General features: G+C 39.4%; 2 protein-coding genes across 4 annotated transcripts in view; one reads left to right on the forward strand and one right to left on the reverse strand.

Moving 5' to 3' along the window:
* Window positions 1-4672, reverse strand: part of SELENOF (selenoprotein F) — a 48011-nt gene extending 43339 nt beyond the window's left edge. The window contains exons 1-2 of one of the 3 annotated variants that reach the window (XM_062580874.1): window positions 4552-4672; window positions 2277-2444 (exon numbers count right to left, since the gene is read on the reverse strand). In XM_062580874.1, coding sequence (XP_062436858.1) covers window positions 2277-2444; window positions 4552-4620 — 237 coding nt within the window. In that variant the 5' untranslated portion in view covers window positions 4621-4672. Of the gene's footprint in view, window positions 1-2276; window positions 2462-4133; window positions 4260-4551 lie in introns of those variants that run through there. The other 2 variants (XM_062580872.1, XM_062580873.1) reach the window with 2 other exon arrangements.
* Window positions 4673-5350: 678 nt separating this feature from the next.
* Window positions 5351-20983, forward strand: part of HS2ST1 (heparan sulfate 2-O-sulfotransferase 1) — an 84011-nt gene continuing 68378 nt past the window's right edge. Inside the window, exon 1 of the mRNA XM_062581823.1 lies at window positions 5351-5689. Coding sequence (XP_062437807.1) covers window positions 5566-5689 — 124 coding nt within the window. The 5' untranslated portion in view covers window positions 5351-5565. The remainder of the gene's footprint in view (window positions 5690-20983) is intronic.

Below are 20983 nucleotides of genomic sequence, written 5' to 3' on the forward strand. Positions count from 1 at the left end.
CCCAATAAATGACAACATTAATTATCCTGCACCACCAGTTCTCATGCTACATCCTACACACACTGAGGCAAAATTTTAAGAACACTACCTGAACTAATATAGGTGTCTCCTTTATAATAGGAAGTCAGGAAGCCTTGCTCCTGCCACCACTGTTGATACTGGCCGTATACAACCATAGCGTATTTGCAGACCCTTTCCTGTTTTTCCATTCCTTGTCAGTACATTAGATTTTCATTAGATTTTATTTAGAAACTTTTCAGCTTTTGTATATATCATATATACACATGAAATATACACATATACATGCGTATATCTATATACACACACACACACCCCTACATATGCACATATAAAAATATAAATATACACACTGGAGCATTTTTCAGAGATAATATTAAATATTCCTTTACAAGATTCATTTACCTTGCAGAGAGAAGTCTTGGATATCAAGTCATATAGAAGTCTTGGATATCGAGTCACATACTGACTGTATTGAAATATTACTGCAAGATTTCCTTTGTTGATATACCGAACAGTGTGATTGAGTCTCCACAGACACGTAACTCTCACCTTAATTAATTTTCAGTACCTTAGTTTTGATAGAAAGAAACTAGTAATTATGAGTCTTCCATAATTCTCAAACATTTGCTTCCTGATATTTAATATAGTCTATTCAACACTGCAGTCAGTGATATTTTAAAACTAATACACAGACTTTTTAAATATTACAGTGAATTTGATTGACATAAAAAACTGCTTGATTTCCTCATTCATTTAATGTTGGCAGCTATTTAGTGATCTCCTAGCCATCAATAGTAATTTCAACATCACTTCTCCACGAATTCTCTACTTTTTAGATAATTAAGTGGTCTTCTATGTATTTGAGAGAACTCTTAAAATTTGAAAGTATGTATTCTATTGAAGAGCTGTGCAAGTATTCTTCCTTGCTTAAGTACTTTAAGCAAGACAGGTATTTATACACTATGGATAAAGGAAAGGTTCTATCTTAGCCTAACTGTCTGAAGTAGAGCACAGGCTGTGAGCAAGAATCCCCAGTATTTCTAGCTGTTACAACTCTTCCACTGCAGAATGGAGACGAGCAGCTCAGTTTCTGCCAGGCTCCTATCAATGCAAGACTTGGACCAATGGCTGCAGCAGCCCTTTGCTCCTGAGGACATACCTGAACTACCCTAGACTGTGCTCAGGAGAATCAGAGCGAGGCCCCATCTGCCTCCACACAAAAATTTTATGCTCTTGCTCTATGCCTGCTGCTGACTTATGCAGTCTGAACAGCTAAAAATATCCAAGGGGTCTTACAAAAGAATCTAGATACAATTTCTGAGATAGTTCTTTAGTACAGCTGCATTTTACCAGATGAAATATGAAAATAAATTTCTTATTAATAAAACTTAGAAGAGCTGAGATGTTAACAAAAGTACTTTAATAGAACGCATTCACAAAGGCTAAAAAAAAAAAAAGGCAAAAAAATCACAGGAAAGGCTAGTACCAAAGCTTACTACCTGAAGCATTATTGACATTTAACCATTTGAGATCTTCACAAGTAGACTGCTGCAGACAGGGAGGTTGTACTGATGATCTTAGTGAAAACTTTCAGCCTTGACTTTTGAACTTTGCCTTGTATACCTTGTATCAGGGAAATTAAGTTTACAAAGTTGACTCAACTTAATCTTTATCATGCTTCTCAGTTACATACCATAGTATGATTCCCAACATGATCACACTGAAAAAACCCTACTTTTCTGTATAGTAGTACCTGGAACTCTGTCAATAGTTGACAGGTACACTTAATTATTACAATTTAATAGCAGAAAATAATTGTGCTTACTCTTCTGCTTTTATTGAACAAATTTTATCTGTTTAAGGATTTTTACAGACTATGAAAACCAAAAAAAGTTTTTAGCCATCATACTACGGCTCAATGGCCAAGCAACAGAAGTTCAAGATCAAGAAGTTCATTCTTCTTATCCTTTATTTTTGTCCTATATATCTTTCAACCTAAACGAAGTTAGGTTGAACACAGTTGCCACTAGTCACCATGCAATAGAGAAGGGCAGTCATAGTATCAAAGGTGCCTCTGCTTAGACTGGGACATTTTTTTAGAGCAAGAAATATGACAAGCCTTCAAATCTAGACCTTGTGTATACTATGAAAAAATGTTGCATTTTCCCCTTGAGATTATAATCCATGCATTTTTTTTTTTAATCATACACTTTATGCGTTAAAATATTCCACAGAGGGTTTGGTTCAAAACTCACCTTTCTGGTTTCCAGCTGAGCTTCCTCTTGGCAGCACTGCCTGCAGAATGGATCCAACTGATTCAGACTGAACTGTCCAAGAAGGTTGCAAGAACTACATAGCAAGTTACTGGAGAAGCCCAGTTCTCTGCAAGCTTCTGATGACAGCTGTGCTCCATATACAGTTACCTGAAAAACAAACAAAGCTATACTTTAGTATTAAAATAATTGTGTAAAAAAGGAAGATTTTTAACACTTTAGCCATTAGAAAGAATAATTAAGTCTCTTGTGGCCACTTAACAACAACATGCAATGTTCAGCCCTAAGTGCAAAAACTCCCCACCTTATTTTGAAGAATAGTGTTAAAATAAACAGCAAATTCTACTTCAAGGTATCACATTTGCCAAAATCCGCTTTTATGTATACATCTGACCACTCTAATATCTGTGTATTGCTAGCTGCAAAACAAGCACAAGAAACAACACCAGCTTGCAATCAGCTGAAATTGAGAACAATGAAGCTCTCTGAAGCATGATCTCCTGAAGCAATTCTAGTAAAATCACAGCACTGAAAACACACATGGAAAATAAGTATAACAGCAAATCTTAGGAAAAGCACAACCAGGGAGTGATTAAGTGATCCAAACTGCATTGTAACACTCACAAGTAGGATTATAATTTTGTTTTTGCATTAATGTTACAGGAAAATCATGTAGTAAAAGTGAAAGCACAGATAAAACCCTATAGTTCTGATTTACTAGTAATCCATTAAAATAAGTGATTTAATTGTACGGCTTCTATATATAATATCAATTTTGTTTTAGTGAGCAGCCAAATTTTATCAATTTACTTAAATGATGTCATTTGTTTTTTGTTTTCATATCCTCATTTCCTTGCATAGGGATTTTTCAAACTCTAGTTTATGATGACGAGAGTAACTAAAATCATTTTCCTGGACCTTGGTGTTAGCTATCAACCCCGCTATGGTACTTGACTATCATTTTTTCCTTATTTGTGAGCCTGTTAATTTAAGATCAAAATGGTGTTACTGGCATTGACATTTTGCTCCCACTGGCAACATTCCTCATATCTTTCCACAGCATAGCCCTAGAACATCTGTGCATGTCAATGCAGGTCAAAACTCTCCTATTTTTGGAAAAAGACAGTTTATGAGAGCAAGTAAAATCTCCATCAGAACAGTGTTCTCAGGGGAGAAGTTCTGGTTACTTAGCAAGCTCAAAGCAGCTAGAGAGTACCAAGATGGCAAAAAAAAAAAAAAAAAAAAAAAAAAAAAAAAAAGAGTCATCCCTAGAATTTTTCTCAAATTTTAGTATCCTGGCTGTTGTATAACTCTAACATAATAATAGTTTCTGCTTAGGATGAGAAAAGAACTCTCACATTTCAGGAGCTAGGTTCCCATCAGAACCAGATTATCTAACTTTAATTTATCAAATTCTCTAATTTTAGTTATTTAGCCAGTGATGTGCCTCATTTCAGTAGTACGCTCTCCTTTACGACCTTGGTTTCACATTAGATAATATATTGACAGAAATACAGCATGAATACATATTGCTTTAAGGAGTTCTTAATAGTTTTTAAAGTAAAAAAAAAAAAGTCTTCTGTATAATGTCACATCTCTGTAGCTTATGCGAGGCATAAAGGGCATCAGCTATGCAAAAGACAGAAAAGTAACCTGTCTGGAAAATCTGAGTCACCAAGTAATGTTACGCTGTCACACAAGAGGGGCAGTCCTCACAGGACAGTCTCGAGCTAGAACGCCTAAGTCTGCTAGTTTCACTTTTCAAATCCATTCTTAAATTTGCTTCTAAGGATAATCCAAATTACAAGGTTTACTACGACACACACAAAAAAAACCCACTAAAAGCTAGCGAGGAAGCCTGTAAATTCATTTCCAAAGTTACTGCAAAAACTGCAAAGCTCGCCAGCAAGGCAGCTCAGAGCCGAGGCGCCAAGCAAAGCATCAGGAGCGTTCAGGAACGTTCAGGCTCCACAACTCGGTTCTCGCAGTCTGGAGGAGGAGAAGCAGCAGCAGGCAGGAAGGGAGGGGAGGGGGCGGCCGCAGAGAACGGGAGCGGAGGAGAGGCGGCCGCGGAGGGGCGATGCGCCGGACGAGGCCTCGGGGCAGGGCAGGGCAGGGCCGGGCCCGCTACCTCCGCCACCCGCTGTGCGACACGTCTCACCGCCACCCCACCCGCCCTTCCTCCAGCCTTCTCTTCCTCCAGCAAGCGGCAGCCACTGGAGGCCGCGAGCGCGATTAAACGGGAACGGCCCCTCACCGCCTGCAGCCCCACCATCAACCAGAGCCAGCAGCGCCCCGCGACCGTTAGCTCCGCGGCCGCTACCATCTTGGTGCCGGGCCGCTACTGCCAGCGTCGCCGGGAGGCCGCCAAAGGCCCCCGCCTGCTACAGGTGTCCGCGTACCGCCCGATGCGGTAAGGTGAAGACTTGCTCCCAAATCCCCGGCAACGCACAGAGAAGAGGCTAACGAAGAGCCTCAGAGGGAAGTCTGGAGCGATGCTGTTTTGCTGTGCTCAGGGTAGCGCTTAACAGTGATGCTAGAGGTGGTGCCATTTCCTAGCCTCAGTCGGGCACGGTCTAGACAGCCCTGAGCGAGGGCCCTTTCTCGTTCCGGAGTTTCGCTGCCAACCAGCGCGCAGACCTGTAGCCCCGAAGATTGACAGTCACTCTGACCAATAACATTGTGCATTTGTCGAAAGCCGGGGTAGCTGTGCCTAATGCGGAACGGGCACGCGGGCGGGACTTCAGGAGCGGCCGCCCAATCGCGAAGGGTCGCATGTGGGCGGGACATCGGCTCGGCCCGGCGGCCGAAAGCGGAGGGAGGAGGAGGAGGGTCAGCTCCATGTGGGCGGGGCGCCGGCCGTCGGGACCAATGCGATCGCGGGAGAGGCGGGCCGGCGGCGGCCCCGCCCAATGGCGGAGGGCGCGTGGGCGGGGCCGCCGCCGGGCAGTCGGCGGCGGCGGCGGTTGGGCGTTCGGTTGCTGAGCAGCGCACGCAGGCGGGGGAGGGGCGCGCTGGGGCCGCCGCGCGGCGGTTGGCGGCGGGCGCGGGGGGCGGCGGCGGCGGGCGGCGAGGCCCCGGGAGATGTGAGAGCGGCGGCGGCGGCGGGCCCTGCCGCACGCCCGCGCCCTTCCCCTGCCGTCCCGTCCCGTCCCCTGCCGCGCGCTGCCCCGGCGGCGGCGGCTGCCGAGGCTCCCGCCGGCCTCCGCGGCCGGGCCCCGCGTTATGTCGTGATCGCGGGCGGGCGGCGCTGCTGCTGCTGCTGCTGCTCATGGGGCTGCTCAGGATCATGCTGCCGCCCAAGTTGCAGCTGCTGGCGGTGCTGGCCTTCGGCGTGGCCGTGCTCTTCCTGGAGAACCAGATCCAGAAGCTGGAGGAGTCCCGCGGCAAGCTGGGTGAGGGGCCGCGCCGCGCCGCGCCGCGCCGCGCCGCGCCGCGGGGGAGGGACCGAGCGGCGCGATGCGAGGGCGCCGCAAAAGGGGCCGCGGGCGGCGGCGGCCTTGCCCCCGAGCTCGTCCGGAGGCGCCGTCCGCGGGGGGAGCGCGCAGCGCAGAGGGCCCGGGGCGGGAGGCGCTGCCGGCGCCGCGGCGCCTCGGAGCGCGGAGGCGCTGGGCGCTGCCGGCGCCGCGGCGGCCTGTGCGCCGCGCCGCAGCCGGGGCGGCCGGGCCGGCGCGGGGACTCGCCCTGCTGCGGCCGCTTCCCGTCTTCTCGCCGCTTGACGTCCGGCTCGGACTTTCCGTTAAGGCGCGCTGTGGTGAGGAAGAGCGCGGTGCAGAGGAAGCTGGGGGCATCGTGGTTAATAGCAGGTTGGCAGTCGGTTCCACTCCCGCTGAATCCAACGTGCTGCTTTCTGCCGCTTTTGCTGGGTGTAGTTAGTGCTCACCTAGGTTGTCACCGACCAAAATAACGATGAACTTGAAAACTCTTGTGTAAGACTTCTGTTTTTCTGCCCTACAAAGCAGCTTTATAGATTAATTTCTTTCAGGTGAGCAACATCTTGCTTCTTGATCTGCTGTAAGTCGGTCTGCAGAACTTGTATGGACATCATATCCCGTAAGAGTTTCAGGGATGTGGAAGAATGCCAGTTTGAACCTAGTTTGTGGTACCTAGAAGTTGTAAATACAGAGCAATGAGACTTCAGATATTTACCAATGCATGGGACTGAATTACAAATATTGCTGAATTGTCCTCTCATATTAGTTGATTGTGCTAAGATATTTAGATTATGAACGTTTGAAGCTTGCAGAAAGAAATCTGCATGTATGATGTTCCTACTGGTCTTTAAACCAGAAGTGGACTTTGATCCACTTCTAGTGATGTGGGAAGTTTAACATAGCAAGCTTCCAACAGAGCTAGAATCAGCATGACATGATGTTAAGCCAAGTGAATGCCTTAGGGATTTTACTTCTCAGTATTCCTTTTCCATCTTCCTCTCTCTAAACTGGATGTTAGAGATCAGAATCCTGGAAATGGCAGCAGTCGACTGTAAGAGTTATGTGACAGTCTTGCTCTGCATATTTTTCATTTGGAAGTTTGAAATAATTAGCATCAAGGCATAACTTTCTGTGGGGACTCAGTTACTGTAAACAAACATTTGAAGTGGAAAGTAAATTATATTGGAAGATAATTTCAAGTAGGTATTAAGATAATGCTCAAGATTCGATAGAATTTTGTATCCCTCTATTTTAAACTGGCTGATGCCAGTGGCTTCAATGTCTCCGTTGCTGGCAATGGATGTTACTTGAGGAAAATCCAGCTCCTGGTATGAAAGGATTAACATAATGTAATGTGAGAATAAAGATTTCTGCTGGTTAGACTTCCTCTTGCTTCTTAATAAATGTGCATTGAACATGATCAAGTTACGTGTTTAGAGGATTAAAATACACATCTCATTCCGCTTTGGAACAAGAATCCAATTACTCTGTTCTACTGATTTTATTTTTTAAGAAGAAGGGAAAACTGTTGTACAGGCTATTTAAAAGTATGATGGAAAGATTTGCTTTGTGAACAATTTATGACTGATTCGCTAAAACCTGCGTAAGGAGAGGAAAAAGGGCATCCTGCAATAGCTTTGATATTAATCCATGTTTTTTAACTAGAAATCGTGCTTGTTAAAAAGCTTCTGGCTGTCTGAAAGCGTCCCTTTTCGCATATTTGGTATGTATTTTGTAAAATAGCAAATGTTAAGGATTTATAGCAGAAATTACTTGAATGTGTTGGTGATAGTTCTACTGAGATGTAATATAGAGAACGACTTTCTCTAGATCAAACTAATTAGTTGGCTGGATGCACTTGAATTCCAGTCCTTCCCTCCCAGAGAAGGAGGGGGGTGAAGAAATAATGATACTATGATTTCATAATAACAGCTGAGAAGTCTTTTGGCCTTTTAGTTATGTTTCAGTGTGCTTTTTATCTTAAAGGTCGCATTGTATATAATTTGGGTGCTGCTGTATTGACCTATGATATGTTTTTGTTTTGATATATCAGATAATAAACTTGGAAACTAACTGTAAAAATTAGGCTATGACTAGGAAAGCAGAATGATTTCAGATTTGATAGCAAATAAAATAATCCTTGTTGCGCTCTGATTAGTTCTACAAATAATATTCAGTCATTAATATTCAGTCATTCAGGAAAAAAGAAATGGAACCTCTTTCTTCCTGTAAGCGTAATTCATTCAAATAGGCAAAATTCAATCACAGTAGGGAGTTTTTTCTTTTAAGTTGAAAGTAGAAGAGATGGAAGCAAATAATCATCACAGATAACTGTTTTTTTTCTCTTTCTGATAAGATTATTGTGATTCTAATATTATTTTAAAAATCTTTATGTACCTTTGGATTTTTTTTCCATATTAACGATATATCTCTAATTCAAAAATAAAAAATAATCGAAAACCTCTCTGCAGCTTTTGGGCATTCTAGGCTCTTCTGCAATAGTTTGTAGTGGTGAAATCATAAACAGAGCGCTATCAGAACCCAATTTCAAGTACTTTTTTGGTGAGATTTGTACATACAGCTATTAATCCTTCATACTATCTTCAAGTTTACACATAAGAGCAGGTAACTTGGCAGTCTCCCCAAACTAAACTGTCCCTCGTTGTTAGTCAGAATTTTAACGGCTTTGTTTTAAGCCTGGTTTAGGTACTTTTCTGTTAGTTTAATCCTCAACGTTTACCTTTCCACACGCAGTACTCCCTATTAGAGTTGCCTGCTCTTGTAACTATCAGTCTTGAAGTAGAAATAATATCTGGTCATCCTCTTGGGTTTTTTTTTGTAGGCCTGGTGGGGTCTCCAAACCTCTGGTTTAAACTGGCCTAACACCAAACACATGTTTCTACTCATCTCCTGTGTTTCCATTAGTGTTCATTGTAAGTTGAATCAAAGAACTGATGCAGCTGGAAGTAATCCAGCCCTCTTTCTTCTCCCTCCCCCAAAATCTTGAAATTATAATCTGACAGTGGTGGGGGAGGAAGGAAAGAGGGAAGTTTGTAATGTTTTCTATTTCTTATGTTAAAAAAAATCATTGTATTCTAGACTGGCAAGTACTGCAAGCACCTCAAGGCTGAAATGAGGGATGGGAAAGACAGGGCCTTATTTAAGGAGAAGGTTATAGGACTGATCAGACAAGGTGAAGATGGGCAAGAAGACAAGGTGGGAAAGCATTGCTTTTGCCTAGGGTGGAAATGATTTAATATTGTCACTTTCTAATCATGCAGTAGTCTCTATGAAATGGATTTTGAAAATAGTCCATGTCCAAATAACTTAATAAACCATAGCAGAGAGATCAAAGATTCAACAACTTTATTACTGTTTCAGATTATTCCTTCAGTTCATGTTGAAACATTGGTTAGCTTTACTGTCGACTTACTTTTTCTGCTAAGTGATAAACAAACTTCAGATCTGTTAATTCAGTATCTTGCGTTCAGTATACAGAATTCTGTCACTCAGAAATTCTTAATATTTTGGTTCATTTTGTATTTGAAAATGCATAAATAATTAGAAAGGTGGAAGGGCATTCTCTTTGCTTAAATTCAAAGAAAAAAGATAATTGCTACTTTGTATTATTATTATTTAGTTAATTTTCCTGCACCTGTGGATCATGCTGGAGTAGTATTGTTCTAAGTGCTGTACCTAGCAAACAACTGCTTTTTTTTCAAGTGAAACAATTTAACATCTTAGTGATTAAATCTTAAGTTTTCTAGAAATCTGAGAGCATCTCATCTTTAGAGATTTTAGGCATCTTCTGTTTTCTTCACTTGGATAAAACCTGCTGTCTTTAGACCTGTCAGTTGCAGGCGTTTGGAAAATCACTCTGAAAACTGTCTCTCATAATACAGTATACCTGGTTATATATATATAGATATAAATATATATTATTTATACTTGGACTTAATTTATAAAGGATATTTGGCAATTGACTGTGATTTTGGCTACATGGAGCTATGCAAATAATTTACCAGCATTTTTTTTTTCAAATATAAATCTGTTACCCATTAGTTACTTTCTTCTGAGTAGCATAAGGCTTTCTTTTCAGAGGCTATTTTCTTGTGTACCATGTATCTAGAAATAGGAGTATTAATGTTGCTTCTGCAAGTATATCTTTAGCTGGTGAAACATTCTTCCACTTCCCTTTGCCTTGCTGAATCTTTCGTATTTTCCTCATTTAGTCACTTCATCACTCTTCCCCTTTACCACCCCCCATTTCTTTCCAGGCACCTTTAGAATAAAATTTTAACCACTCCTAGACTATGCTCATCCTTCCCATTGCAAAGTATGTAATACAGAGATTGTATAAAATTTTATTGCTTGAATCAGGTGGTGTGTGAACTCTCTTGTGCGTATCTATCATTTACTTAAGATCTCACTCTGACTTGACAAGATTGATAGTAATTTAGTCCAATATTTACCTGGATTCATGACGCTGAGAATAGCCAGGTTCTTATATATCATGCACAATTGCATTTTCCTTAGTGCATCTTTGTCATATTTTTGCTTCCATGCTGTGTGTTGTGTTTGTCTCAATGTAGTTTAGGACAGCTTGTGTAGCTATTGTATGTCCTATAAAGGAAAGCAGTTGATCAATCAGCTTTTCACATTGATTAAAAAAATAGTTTTTAAAGATGAGAGGAGGGACAAACTCAGAGGGATTCTGTAAGGTTTCCCTACAGTGTCTACAACTCATATATGGAAGCTTTTTTTTCACCTGGAAAGTCTCAATTTGGGAATCAGCGTTCCAGCTGCTGCTGCTTTTTCTATGAAATTGGACTGCTGGTAATGTCTGGACCCTGACCACTAACTGTGACAAATACAGAACCGTTCATGTTCTCAAGCACATACCAAGGCAGTTTAGGCTTGCTTTATAGGCTTCAGGGCTTGATATTACCTCTTTTTACTGACATTCCCATATCTCTGCTTCTGGCAGTAAAACTAAAATGGGGCAGAGCATTTTTTTTCTTTTTTTCTTCCCCTTCTCGAAGAGAGAACCTTTAGTAGTCTCAGCGTGAGAACCTTTAGTACTGTTGAGTCTAGTTGGCAGGCTAATGCTTTTGGTGAAGTAGGCTTGAGTGTTAGTGACGGAGTGAGGGCTGTAACTTCCCTTCTAATATCCCATGCTTTACTAGACAGTTACCAGGCAAGGTGATATTTGTGTTAAAGATATTTTTGAGACCTCTTCTGAGAATAGAAATGAAATGGACTTGGGTAGTCAGATCAAGCATTCAACTCCAGTCCCTCCTGACATACTGCAGTGGGTGAGGTAATCACCAGATAAAGCATTTCATCTTTCTATATGCTCCATCACAAAAGGTCAGATTTGGGCTAAAGCATCTATGTATTTTTTTAATGCACTAATTTAAGAAAGTTTTTAGAAGAACACCAAGGCCTAAAATACCACCTTCCAGGAAAGCCCTCAAATAGAGCCATGACTACGATCAATTGTTTCTGGAGGATAGAAAATGGTTATTGGGCAGCCAAAGATGTGCCATGCTTTTCTCTGTTAACAAATGCAGTAGTACAGGTGTAGGTGAGAGAGGTTAAGAAATAGGGAATTAGTCCAAGGCTGAGAAAATTGCAAGAGATTTTTCAAAGGTATTTAAGCCTTCCTTTTCCATATGATTGTATTTTTTACAGAGTAAGGGAGATTGGGTTGTTTCAGTAATGGAGTATCTACAGAAACAGACATTTCAATAATATGCTTGGCTCTGAAAGGAAAAGTGGTAACAACTGTTGAAACAAGAAAAGGCAACTTTCAATGCCTTTTATTGCCCTCTGGCCAAGCCAGCTAAAAGATTGATGTTATGGGATAGTGCCATACCATTGCTTTCTTTGTTTTTCTTATTCATTTTCTGCTTCTGAGTATGGAGAAAGTAGCCAAAATTTTCATGTCTGCATGCATTTCAGTGTCCTTGAAAGTGAATGGTTGCAAATGGCTATGTCTCTCTTTTTTTTTTCCTTAGTTCTGACTAGGGATCCTCATTGAAGGCAGTAGTTTAAGACTCAAGCAAAACCCAAGCTGTTGCTGCCTCCTCTTCCCCCCATGCCCCCTCCCCCTGCAAATTAGAATTAAAATTGACCGGTCATTCATCTTATATTCAAAACAAAACAAAAACCTCTTGATAAGCTATTTAAACTTACTTTGGAACTATCACAACAAATTAAGCCTTTGCTTTGTAGTTTATCATATACCTCTGAAATGAAATACATTTTACAGCTTTTTCTTCCTTATTTCAGAAAGCTGACATCTTTGCAGACTTTTTTTTTTTTTTTTTTTTTGGGGGGGGGGCACAGCTTTGTATTGCCCTCTGAAGTTAGAGACATTTGAACTGTTCATGAGCAAGTGAAAATCACACATTTCCATATCTACTGACTGGCAACCATGAGTCATTGTTAGAATTTTCTGGCCAAACTTATCTCATGTTCTAATAACGAATGCTTTCCTGTAAACTCTTACTTCTTTTTATGAACTAGATGGCTTATGCATACTATCACTTAATTGGCTCAAAAGACAGCTATTTTTAAGGAATTATATGTAATCTGTAGTTGTTGATATTTGAAATGTATTTAAATCTTGTCAAAGCGGTATTAAAACAGTGATAAGTGCTTCGCTTGAAATGTGGTGCTGTCTATGTATATATTAAGTGCTGACCTAGCAAATATGAACTTGGGCTGTAGAAAAAGCACCAAACTCTACGTGTGTTTGCATAATTTTTTCAACTAGAAATAAAAGGCTGAGTGAAGAGTTCAGTGTTGAGAGAGGAGGCATCCAAAGTTTTGCCATCTGGGTGCAGCCTTTTATAAATATGTACAGACTCTTGAATGCAACGTCTTCCTGGCTATACGGACAGGAGGACAAGCGATGTCTTATTCAAGCCTTACTAGCTTCCTGTGTTGCTCAAGCCAGTCATCAGCTCAGTTGTGTTTAACTAGTCCACTCCAAAAAGCTTGTGGCCCTGTGATGTTCTTGTGTTCAAAGCCTAGAATCCTGAGAAAGGCCTCCGTCAGAGGAACCTTTAGTCTCTGCGGAGAGAGAAGTCAGCCTCTTTTCTTCTTGGATCTGGGTCAGTCAATTCTTTCTTCTCCCCTTTGACTGCCGGTCTTACGAGTTTGAGAACTGAACTCCTTCCATTTGAGATTCCTACAAGTTGTTGGCTCCTGGGCTTAAATATGAGTTGATATCTCGTTGCCATACTAATGGTATAAATTCTCAAAACCTGTGGAAACACTCATATTGCACACACATGTTTCTGTGTCAGGAATGTCTGATTATCAAAATATCAGTGTTATTGCAGGATGTGCCCTTGAATTCTGGGGTCTGTCTACTTGATGACTGAGCAAATGACCTTGGTAATTTGTCTCCTTGTGCGCTTATTAGTGAGCCTCACCAGATGTCTCTATGTGCAGCATAGCTTCAGTTCAGCACATCAGAAAAGGGAACAAAATATTTCAGCAGAAGCATTACAAAAAAAGTATATTAGACTTCCCCAAAGGTATTTCAGATGGAGAAAGAACATCTTCCAGAAGTGAAGCTAGCTGTATGCAAACTAAAAGCATTATGGGATTCAATACTGAGTGCTGAGATGGGAATTGAGGTAAGCAGGATTAAATGAGTTGCCCAAGGTCACTTGATGATCCAGGAAAGCAGAGAAGGAAAGATAGTTTTTTCATATGCCAGGTTAATCTCTTAATTGCAGTTCTTTGAAGCTGGAAATAACATTCTCAGACTTCTGTGGGTGAGCTGTACTTCAAAATCAAGGATGTATCCAGAATCACCCCACAGAGGTTTGGCTGGCTAAGCCTCTTAGTTGAGGGTTCCTACAGTTGTAAAGGCTCCTCTGCCTTGCAGTAAAAAATTTATCCTATTCTGTTTTATGATATCATTCCCTGCTTTGTGAACTAATCTTACTTGTCTCCCATCCATGCTGATATGAACACCTCTAGCCTTTCCTTCCCTTTCCCACTACTTTTTGCTGCTGATGCTCTTGTAGAAGTATTATTACCCTATCTCTCTGTGCGTTGTCAAAAAGCTGGTAGGAACACTATATGCAAACAAGGAGACTTGAACTGAAGTAGAAACAAAATAAATATTTGGAATGATAAATGTATAAAGTACAGAGAGGAATCTGAGCAAAGTTGCGAAAGAACACTATGTAATTTCTGATCAGAAAAAGAGGATGTCTCACTGTGAAAGGTTTGGTACTTTCCCAGCTCAAGGTGGTGTGTGAGAATTGCACCTAAGAATTCAATTGCCTCTTTTAATCCTATATTGATACAATAGCTTACTTACTGGGGTGAAGCTTGTACTTGTAAAAGCCTGATTGCCAGTCTCTGTAACATTTAAGTAGTTAATGGTAGTAACTAAAATCACTTGCATCACAGCTGTTTGGCACCTGCTGTGAAATGGGTTGGAGTTCATTCTCTTGTGTGTGGATGATCAATCTCAAAATTAGTGTTTTACAGTGATTTTGACCCTGACTTGGAGTCTCTGTTGGGGACATCAGTGGGGATAAGAGCGGAGCAGCACAGTTCATTGGACTATTTTTTTCAAATAGAGATAGAATATAATTTTATCTTAAATAAACTGAAGCTCAGTTGCTAAGTTTAAAATAATATTTTTTGTTCATCTGTAAACAAAAGGAAGATGAGCATTTGAGGATTAAATCTTCTTTAAAAGACTGGAAGTTAAATTAGATTTTTCTTCTTTTATATGCACAGACACTGATAGAAAAAGCTTTGTGAATCAGTGAATTGGATGTGTGGTGATAGTATCTCCTTTTCCCTTGTGCTTAAAGGAACAGCCCCCACCTCCAACCCCCCAGATCCTCACAGCGCAATACAAAGGGGCCTTAAAAACCATAATTTTGGTTGGGGAAAAATTCCCCAAGAGCAGTCTCAGGAGAAATCTGCCATACAGCTGTGTTTTGAGGGCAGGTTTTGCAGCCCTAGTATTAGGAAGTAAGCAGTGAGACTGCAGTGCAACATTGCAGATGCAGGCACGTGCAGAAGGCTGGTGTGAATTATGGGCCTCTGAGACACCTGCAGGTTACTCTGGAGTCCTCCACAGTCGGTTTTCAAACAGGGATAAAAGGTGACTCAAACCTGCAAAAGGGCTTCCTTCTCTAGGGCTGCATGTTCCTGCCTTTCTCCTGGAGTTTCATATCCTTAGTTTCATATTGAGTATCTGTGTGTTCCTGAATAATGAACTTATGGATGTGCTTTAGCTTTTTCTGGCTATAAATTAAGGGTATATTCTTACCATAGAGGTATTGCTTGCAAATCTGCAGGAAGCCAGACTACATCTGAGGGTTACTTCATTCTCTAGGATTCAGTGTTTTACTGATGTCCTGACTTTGCAATATCCTTCAGTCATTGTGGTTCCAATAACATAACTGCTATAATAATTATTATTCAAGCATTCTTATAGTGATAAAATTCATCACAAGTAGCTAGGAGTCTAGGGCAGTCAGAGAATTAGTAAGATAATTAAATTACAAAAAGTATTTGGAAAGAAGCGATACATTGCTTTGGCCTGGTCTTTGTCTGCCTTCCTTTATGTCCTTTCTCTATCTCTATTGGAGTTTAAAATGACAGACAGCTGACATCCAATGTTTTTTGTCAACTTGCTGTTTAATTCTGAATACTAATTTGTGTTGAAACATATGTAAAACTTAAGTGCTGTTTTGATAAAACAGCATTTGATGATTTTGAAGTGTTTATGCAAACCTTGTGCTTAATTGCAGTGAAACTGTAAAGAGTGTGGGGATGGGATCTTAGATTCCTTAGATTAAGATGCGTTTTTCCCATTTACTTCCATCACTGGCTTTTTTTTTTTTTCTCTCAAAAGATACTACATTTTCTTTATACGTGTGTACATACATGTGTGTGTATATGTATTTTCCCCTTGTGTGCATCTTCCAGTGTTGAGATGTAGAGCTAATTATTGAGACAAATATATTGAAAGGCAGCAGTGATTGATTTCACTTTGAATAAGGTGCAGAAAGGCTGTTAAGAACATGAAGGAGCTTGGAGGTATGGGAGCAACTGAATGGAGGTTATGCTTGTTCCTCTGAGCTTCTGAAAAGTGGAGAGAGAAATCCAGCTGATTTAGTGTTAGCATTTTTTCTTGAGTCTTGTGCTTGGTTATCTTTCCATTTTCAGTAATTTTCTTATCTTCCTTTCCGGATATAGTGTTCAGCATATTCAGAAAGATTGCAAAAATAGCAAATGTGTGTTTTCTTTGAGATCTTTGCATCTCTTTACATTAAGTGTGTGCATACTTTAGAGTAGGTTTTGCAGTGGAAGAAGTCTGTTGTTATTATGTTGCAAATGTTGTTTAAACTTAAAAATATTAACCAGCAATTTATTGTGTTATATTAGAGTTGGTTGTGATCATTCTAAGTAACAGATTTATGTAATTCTGAGAAGGGTTTGCAAATTTAGAGTAAAAGGGAATGAAGTCAAAAAGTATGATATGAAAATGATAAAATCTTATTGTGACACATTAAATAGACCAAAATGTGTCTCAAACAAAAGTAGTCAATCATTTTGGCTAGTTTAGTGTGTGAATGATGTATTACACTGAGGAGCAGAAAGTAATTCTTTGCAAGATCTGTTTTTAACTTGTTGATTCTTGTAGTGTTGTGGATTTTCTGTTTTTTGTTTTTTTTTTTTTTCAACAAAAGCCGCTGTTTTAGTTCTACTATAAAAATTCTAATTTTTTTTTGCAACTAAAGTATACCTTGAAGTAGTTGAAAACCATTTGTGCACTTGGGGAAATGAGCAAGCAGAGCACAAGCAAAAGGTGACACTCCTGATCAGATCATAATCAACATGCAGAATAAAATGTCATATCTAAATTTCTGACTCTCAAAGTCCTTATTTTCCATGTCTAGTAGGATCATAGTTGAAACAAACAGTCATCTCCTTCCATAGTCTGTGGTGAGTGTACAGTCTGGAAAGGCTTTATTCCCATGCTATGGGATAAGGACAGAAACCTTGTCTAAGTGACTTATATCTATTCACATATATTGACCATAACGGCAAAAGCCAATGTGGTATTTTTACAAGGATTCTTGGTCGCAAGTGTATTACCACTTTCTGAAGTTGATATTTTGTGTACCAACTACAAAATCAATTGTTCTATGATCTGTGTTAAATAAGCTTTTAAAAGAAGCCATGATAACAGTTGATTTTGTTGTTGTTATTGTTTTTTGGGAGGGGGGTTTGTTTTTTCTTTTTGTATATGCTTTGGAGCCAAGATTTTCGTGTGTCTGATAAATCAGTAAACCTTCAGCAATGTGTGTGCTCTTAAAAGGGAGAAATGATACTTTCCTGTCAAAATGGCTATAATTGTATATGAGTCCAGCTGCAATGTCCAATGAACTGTACTGAGATGACAGTAATGCTAAAGTGGTTTCCCTTTATCAAGTCAGAACCCGTGTAAATGCTGAATGTCTTGTAGGTCACCACTCTTTTTTTTTTTTTTTTTAAGAAAGAATAACACCCTTTTTTTTAAAATAGGTTTCTGAGCAAATTACCTACTGTATATTAACTTGAATGATGCTGTCAGCAGAGCAATCTTTTCAAGATAAATAGCTAATAAATAGTTTGCTGTCTTTTGAGGAAGCAATTAGATCTTGCTGTCCATTTTGATTACTTCAAATAGTATAAAGGAGAATTGGACTGATTTTTTTTTAAGCTACATTCTATTTACAAAAATAACATTTCAAGAGTAGATATTTTGCTTTTTTTTTGGAGAATGTTCTTGCCTTCAAAATGACCTTTTGGAATATGACCTTTAGTTGAATCCGTATTTTACTTCTGTACTATCCCCCTACTTGTACTAAAACAAAAAATTTTTTTAGATACTTCTAGATTTCCCTCTCATTCCTCTCTTGAATTGTTAATTATAATATGCCACTTGTTGCAGCTTCTGGTGTTTTAAGTGAAGCTAAAAATCAGAGCATCTGCTTCTTTTTTTTTTTTTTTTTTTTAGTAGTGCCTTTTTAAAGTTTATTTTCAGCATGTGTGCTTCGTGTTTTTGACTATTGATCAAGCTGTAAAAAGAACTAGAAAAACTCTGGTGTGGTGCTTTATTCAGACTTCTAAATTAGTGGTTATAATCTGTTTGTTTTGTGTGTGCAGTATTCTAGGTCTTAGCTGCTACGAGAAGTACTAAAAACTTAATTTTCTAGCAGGCTAGTAGTCTTTTAAACCTTGAAATGCCTCTCAAATATACTTTCTGAGTCAAAAGCAAAGGCTGAATGACCAGAAAGATCTGCCTAAACTTGCGTTTAAATATAGCAGTGTCCATAATGAGTAGTTTTTAGTACTCACTAGAATTTTATCTTTGAAACTATTCAGTGGTTACAGTAGGTAGTGTTAGGTAAAAACTTTTCCATGGAATTGAATTGATGAAACTTCTGAACTTTGAAAAGAGGTTTTGGTTAATGATGTAGAATCACTGTCAGTCATGGAGATGCATAGGTGGACTTGGGAAGTCACAGCGCTTTGCAAGATGCCTAGGAATCTGACAGACGGGCTGTCAAAGTTAGCCATAGGAACGCCAAATGTTACTCCTGCAGCAGGCTGCCCAGCGTGCTGGTGGGAGACTCTCACCCCATTGCTAGCTAGGGTGATAAACAGAGGTGTGCCCAGGCAGCAAAGATCAGGGCATGGAGTATTAAGTTTAAGCACTCTTGATTTTCAGTTAAATTTAATGCTTTGGGCTTTGAGCTGCAGTGGCTGAGAAGATGGCATATGTTTGCTCCTGCACAGGAAAGGACAGCAATCCCTTCATCCAACCCTGGAAAAAAATTACTGAGGATATTCGTCAGGCTTTAGTCATTCATGAGGCATGTTAAATGCATTTGACCTAAAGACAAATTTATCTTGTAAGCATGTGGCCAGCTTAGAGGAGAGTGTTAAAGATGAACTTTGGAAAGGGGGAAATGAGCAGTAGAAAGGATGTATATGTGAGGACCTATGCAACTGCTGTATATATGAGCTAACCACAGTCTATCTGATTCCAATAAAAAGGCATAGGGCATTGGGAAATATGCTTATTTTCCAAACTGGCTTTCCTGTAGCTTAACATGCAAGAACTGTACTTGGCACTGATTCTTCTGCCGGTATTGTTTTTTCTGTTACACTTTACAATACTGTTAAACTCTTCCCTCTTTTCTGATGAGAAAAACTGATGTAAAACTAAGGCTTACAGAAAGAAATAATAAATCAAATAGTAAGATGTTAATATATATCCTCTTCTGGTTTTCCTGTTTGTGCCTTCCAAACCATATTCTGAAAAACATGGTCATGCTAACATATTTGTGGGAGTGTTTTTTTTTTTTTTTTTTTTTTACACATTTGTGGTCACTGGAGCAAGCCAAAGCATTGTTTATACTGATTTTTATGTTTCTGTTGATATTTGAATGTAGATACATGGCAATGCTAGTGTGCAAATTAGGAAAGAGAAATGAGTAAGAAACTATTCACATATTAAAGGTGTTTTCCTTTTTTTTTTAAAAAAAAAAAGCAAAAAGCTCATCATGCATGAAGAAGGACTGAAGGCACTGAAAGAGGTTTTTCTGTTTCTTTACTGTATCAGAGAACCTTCAGGAATTGGATGGCATTTTTTTTTATTTGCTGGTAGCATTAGAGGTGACTACATGGAATTTCTAAATATATGTGCTGTCTGACTGTCAGGCAGAAGCTTTTGTTAATGTTACATTTAAAGGCATATATTTTGTGATAAATAATGGGATGTAATATATTTCTTGCACTAGTGCTATAAAATTTAAGTAGAAATACTTTGTTTTACTGGAAATGGTGGCAAAAGATTTTTCAATGTTAACTGAGAGAAATACTAGTTTTCAAGAATCAGAGCTGGAAAGTGGTTTATTAAACATTTTTTTAGACCAACTTCCTCCTGTTATGTCATCTTAAAACAAAATGGAAATAAAAATAGCACTTACATCACTTATCTTCTTAACCATGAAAACATGCTATATGTCTGACAACATGGCACTTGATATCTCAGGTAGCACTCTGTCAAGCTTAAAAACAGCATCAGGGAACTGAAACATGGTGATTGTTCCTAGGCTTGTTTTACTTAATATTAAGTATATGCATGTAAATGTAAACATGAGATGGTACACAGAGATGACTAGTATTTAAGATACATCCTACATGAAAATCATGTTAGATATTCAGGAGCTGTTTTGGATCACTTTTCTGCCCTTGATGGATTTGCATAATCTACAGACTCTCTGCAAATTTCATTAATCCTTCAATGTTTGTTATATCAGATTCTACATTAAACAGTGAGCAAAATTGACAGGAATATTCAGCTTCTCTCTCTCTCTCTCTCTCTCTCTCTCTCTCTCTCTCTCTCTCTCTTTTTTTTTTTTTTAATGTCTAAACCTTACAAATTCATATTATGCAGGACTAACAAGTAGTCCAAAGCTTGTCCAACAGATAAAGGTTAACCAAGTGAAGACATAAAACCATAAAAACAGACTGGTCTTGTTCAAAACCTTTTTTGCAAGGAATTTTAGGAGCTTAAAACACTGAAATGTTGAAGGATAAGAAATGGATTCATTTCTAAATTGACTAAACTTACTGTTGTCTTGTAATTTTAATAGCACTTTTTATAATTTTCCTGCAATGTTTAGTATGGGGCATTTTGTGGTGACGGGATTTTAAGCAACTGCAAGCTATACAAGATTGAATATGTGAATGTAATGTATGCTAATGGGTTGTATATATGTCATTGTCTTTTCCCTAGGAGACCCTCATACAGGTTTTGATGGTTGTTTTGTTTGGTTTGAGAGTCAAGAAGCCTTGTTTGGGGCAGTTTGCAGACAGACATAAATAAATACTTTGAGGATAATTATTTTAAGTTTATCAGTGCTTTCTGTTTGTTCTAGATGAAAGGTGAAAATCATCTAAAAATATTCCAACATTCCTGAAAAATAATTCACTTCAAAAATTTGCATTTCTTAGCGATTTTGGAGGTGTGCCATTCAAAAAATGCTTGCATATATGCCAAACAGCATAGGAATTAGTTGCCAGAAGTAGTCTTGGATAAATGTGGCTATTTGTTTCTCTAACACTTTCTTTAGAAAACAAATGAAGGTTGGCACTTTCCCAAACCATGACTGGGCTGACTGCGATAATCATTCATTTTAGTGCGAT

Source organism: Rhea pennata, chromosome 8, assembly GCF_028389875.1.
Source record: "Rhea pennata isolate bPtePen1 chromosome 8, bPtePen1.pri, whole genome shotgun sequence".
Lineage (NCBI taxonomy): Eukaryota > Metazoa > Chordata > Aves > Rheiformes > Rheidae > Rhea > Rhea pennata.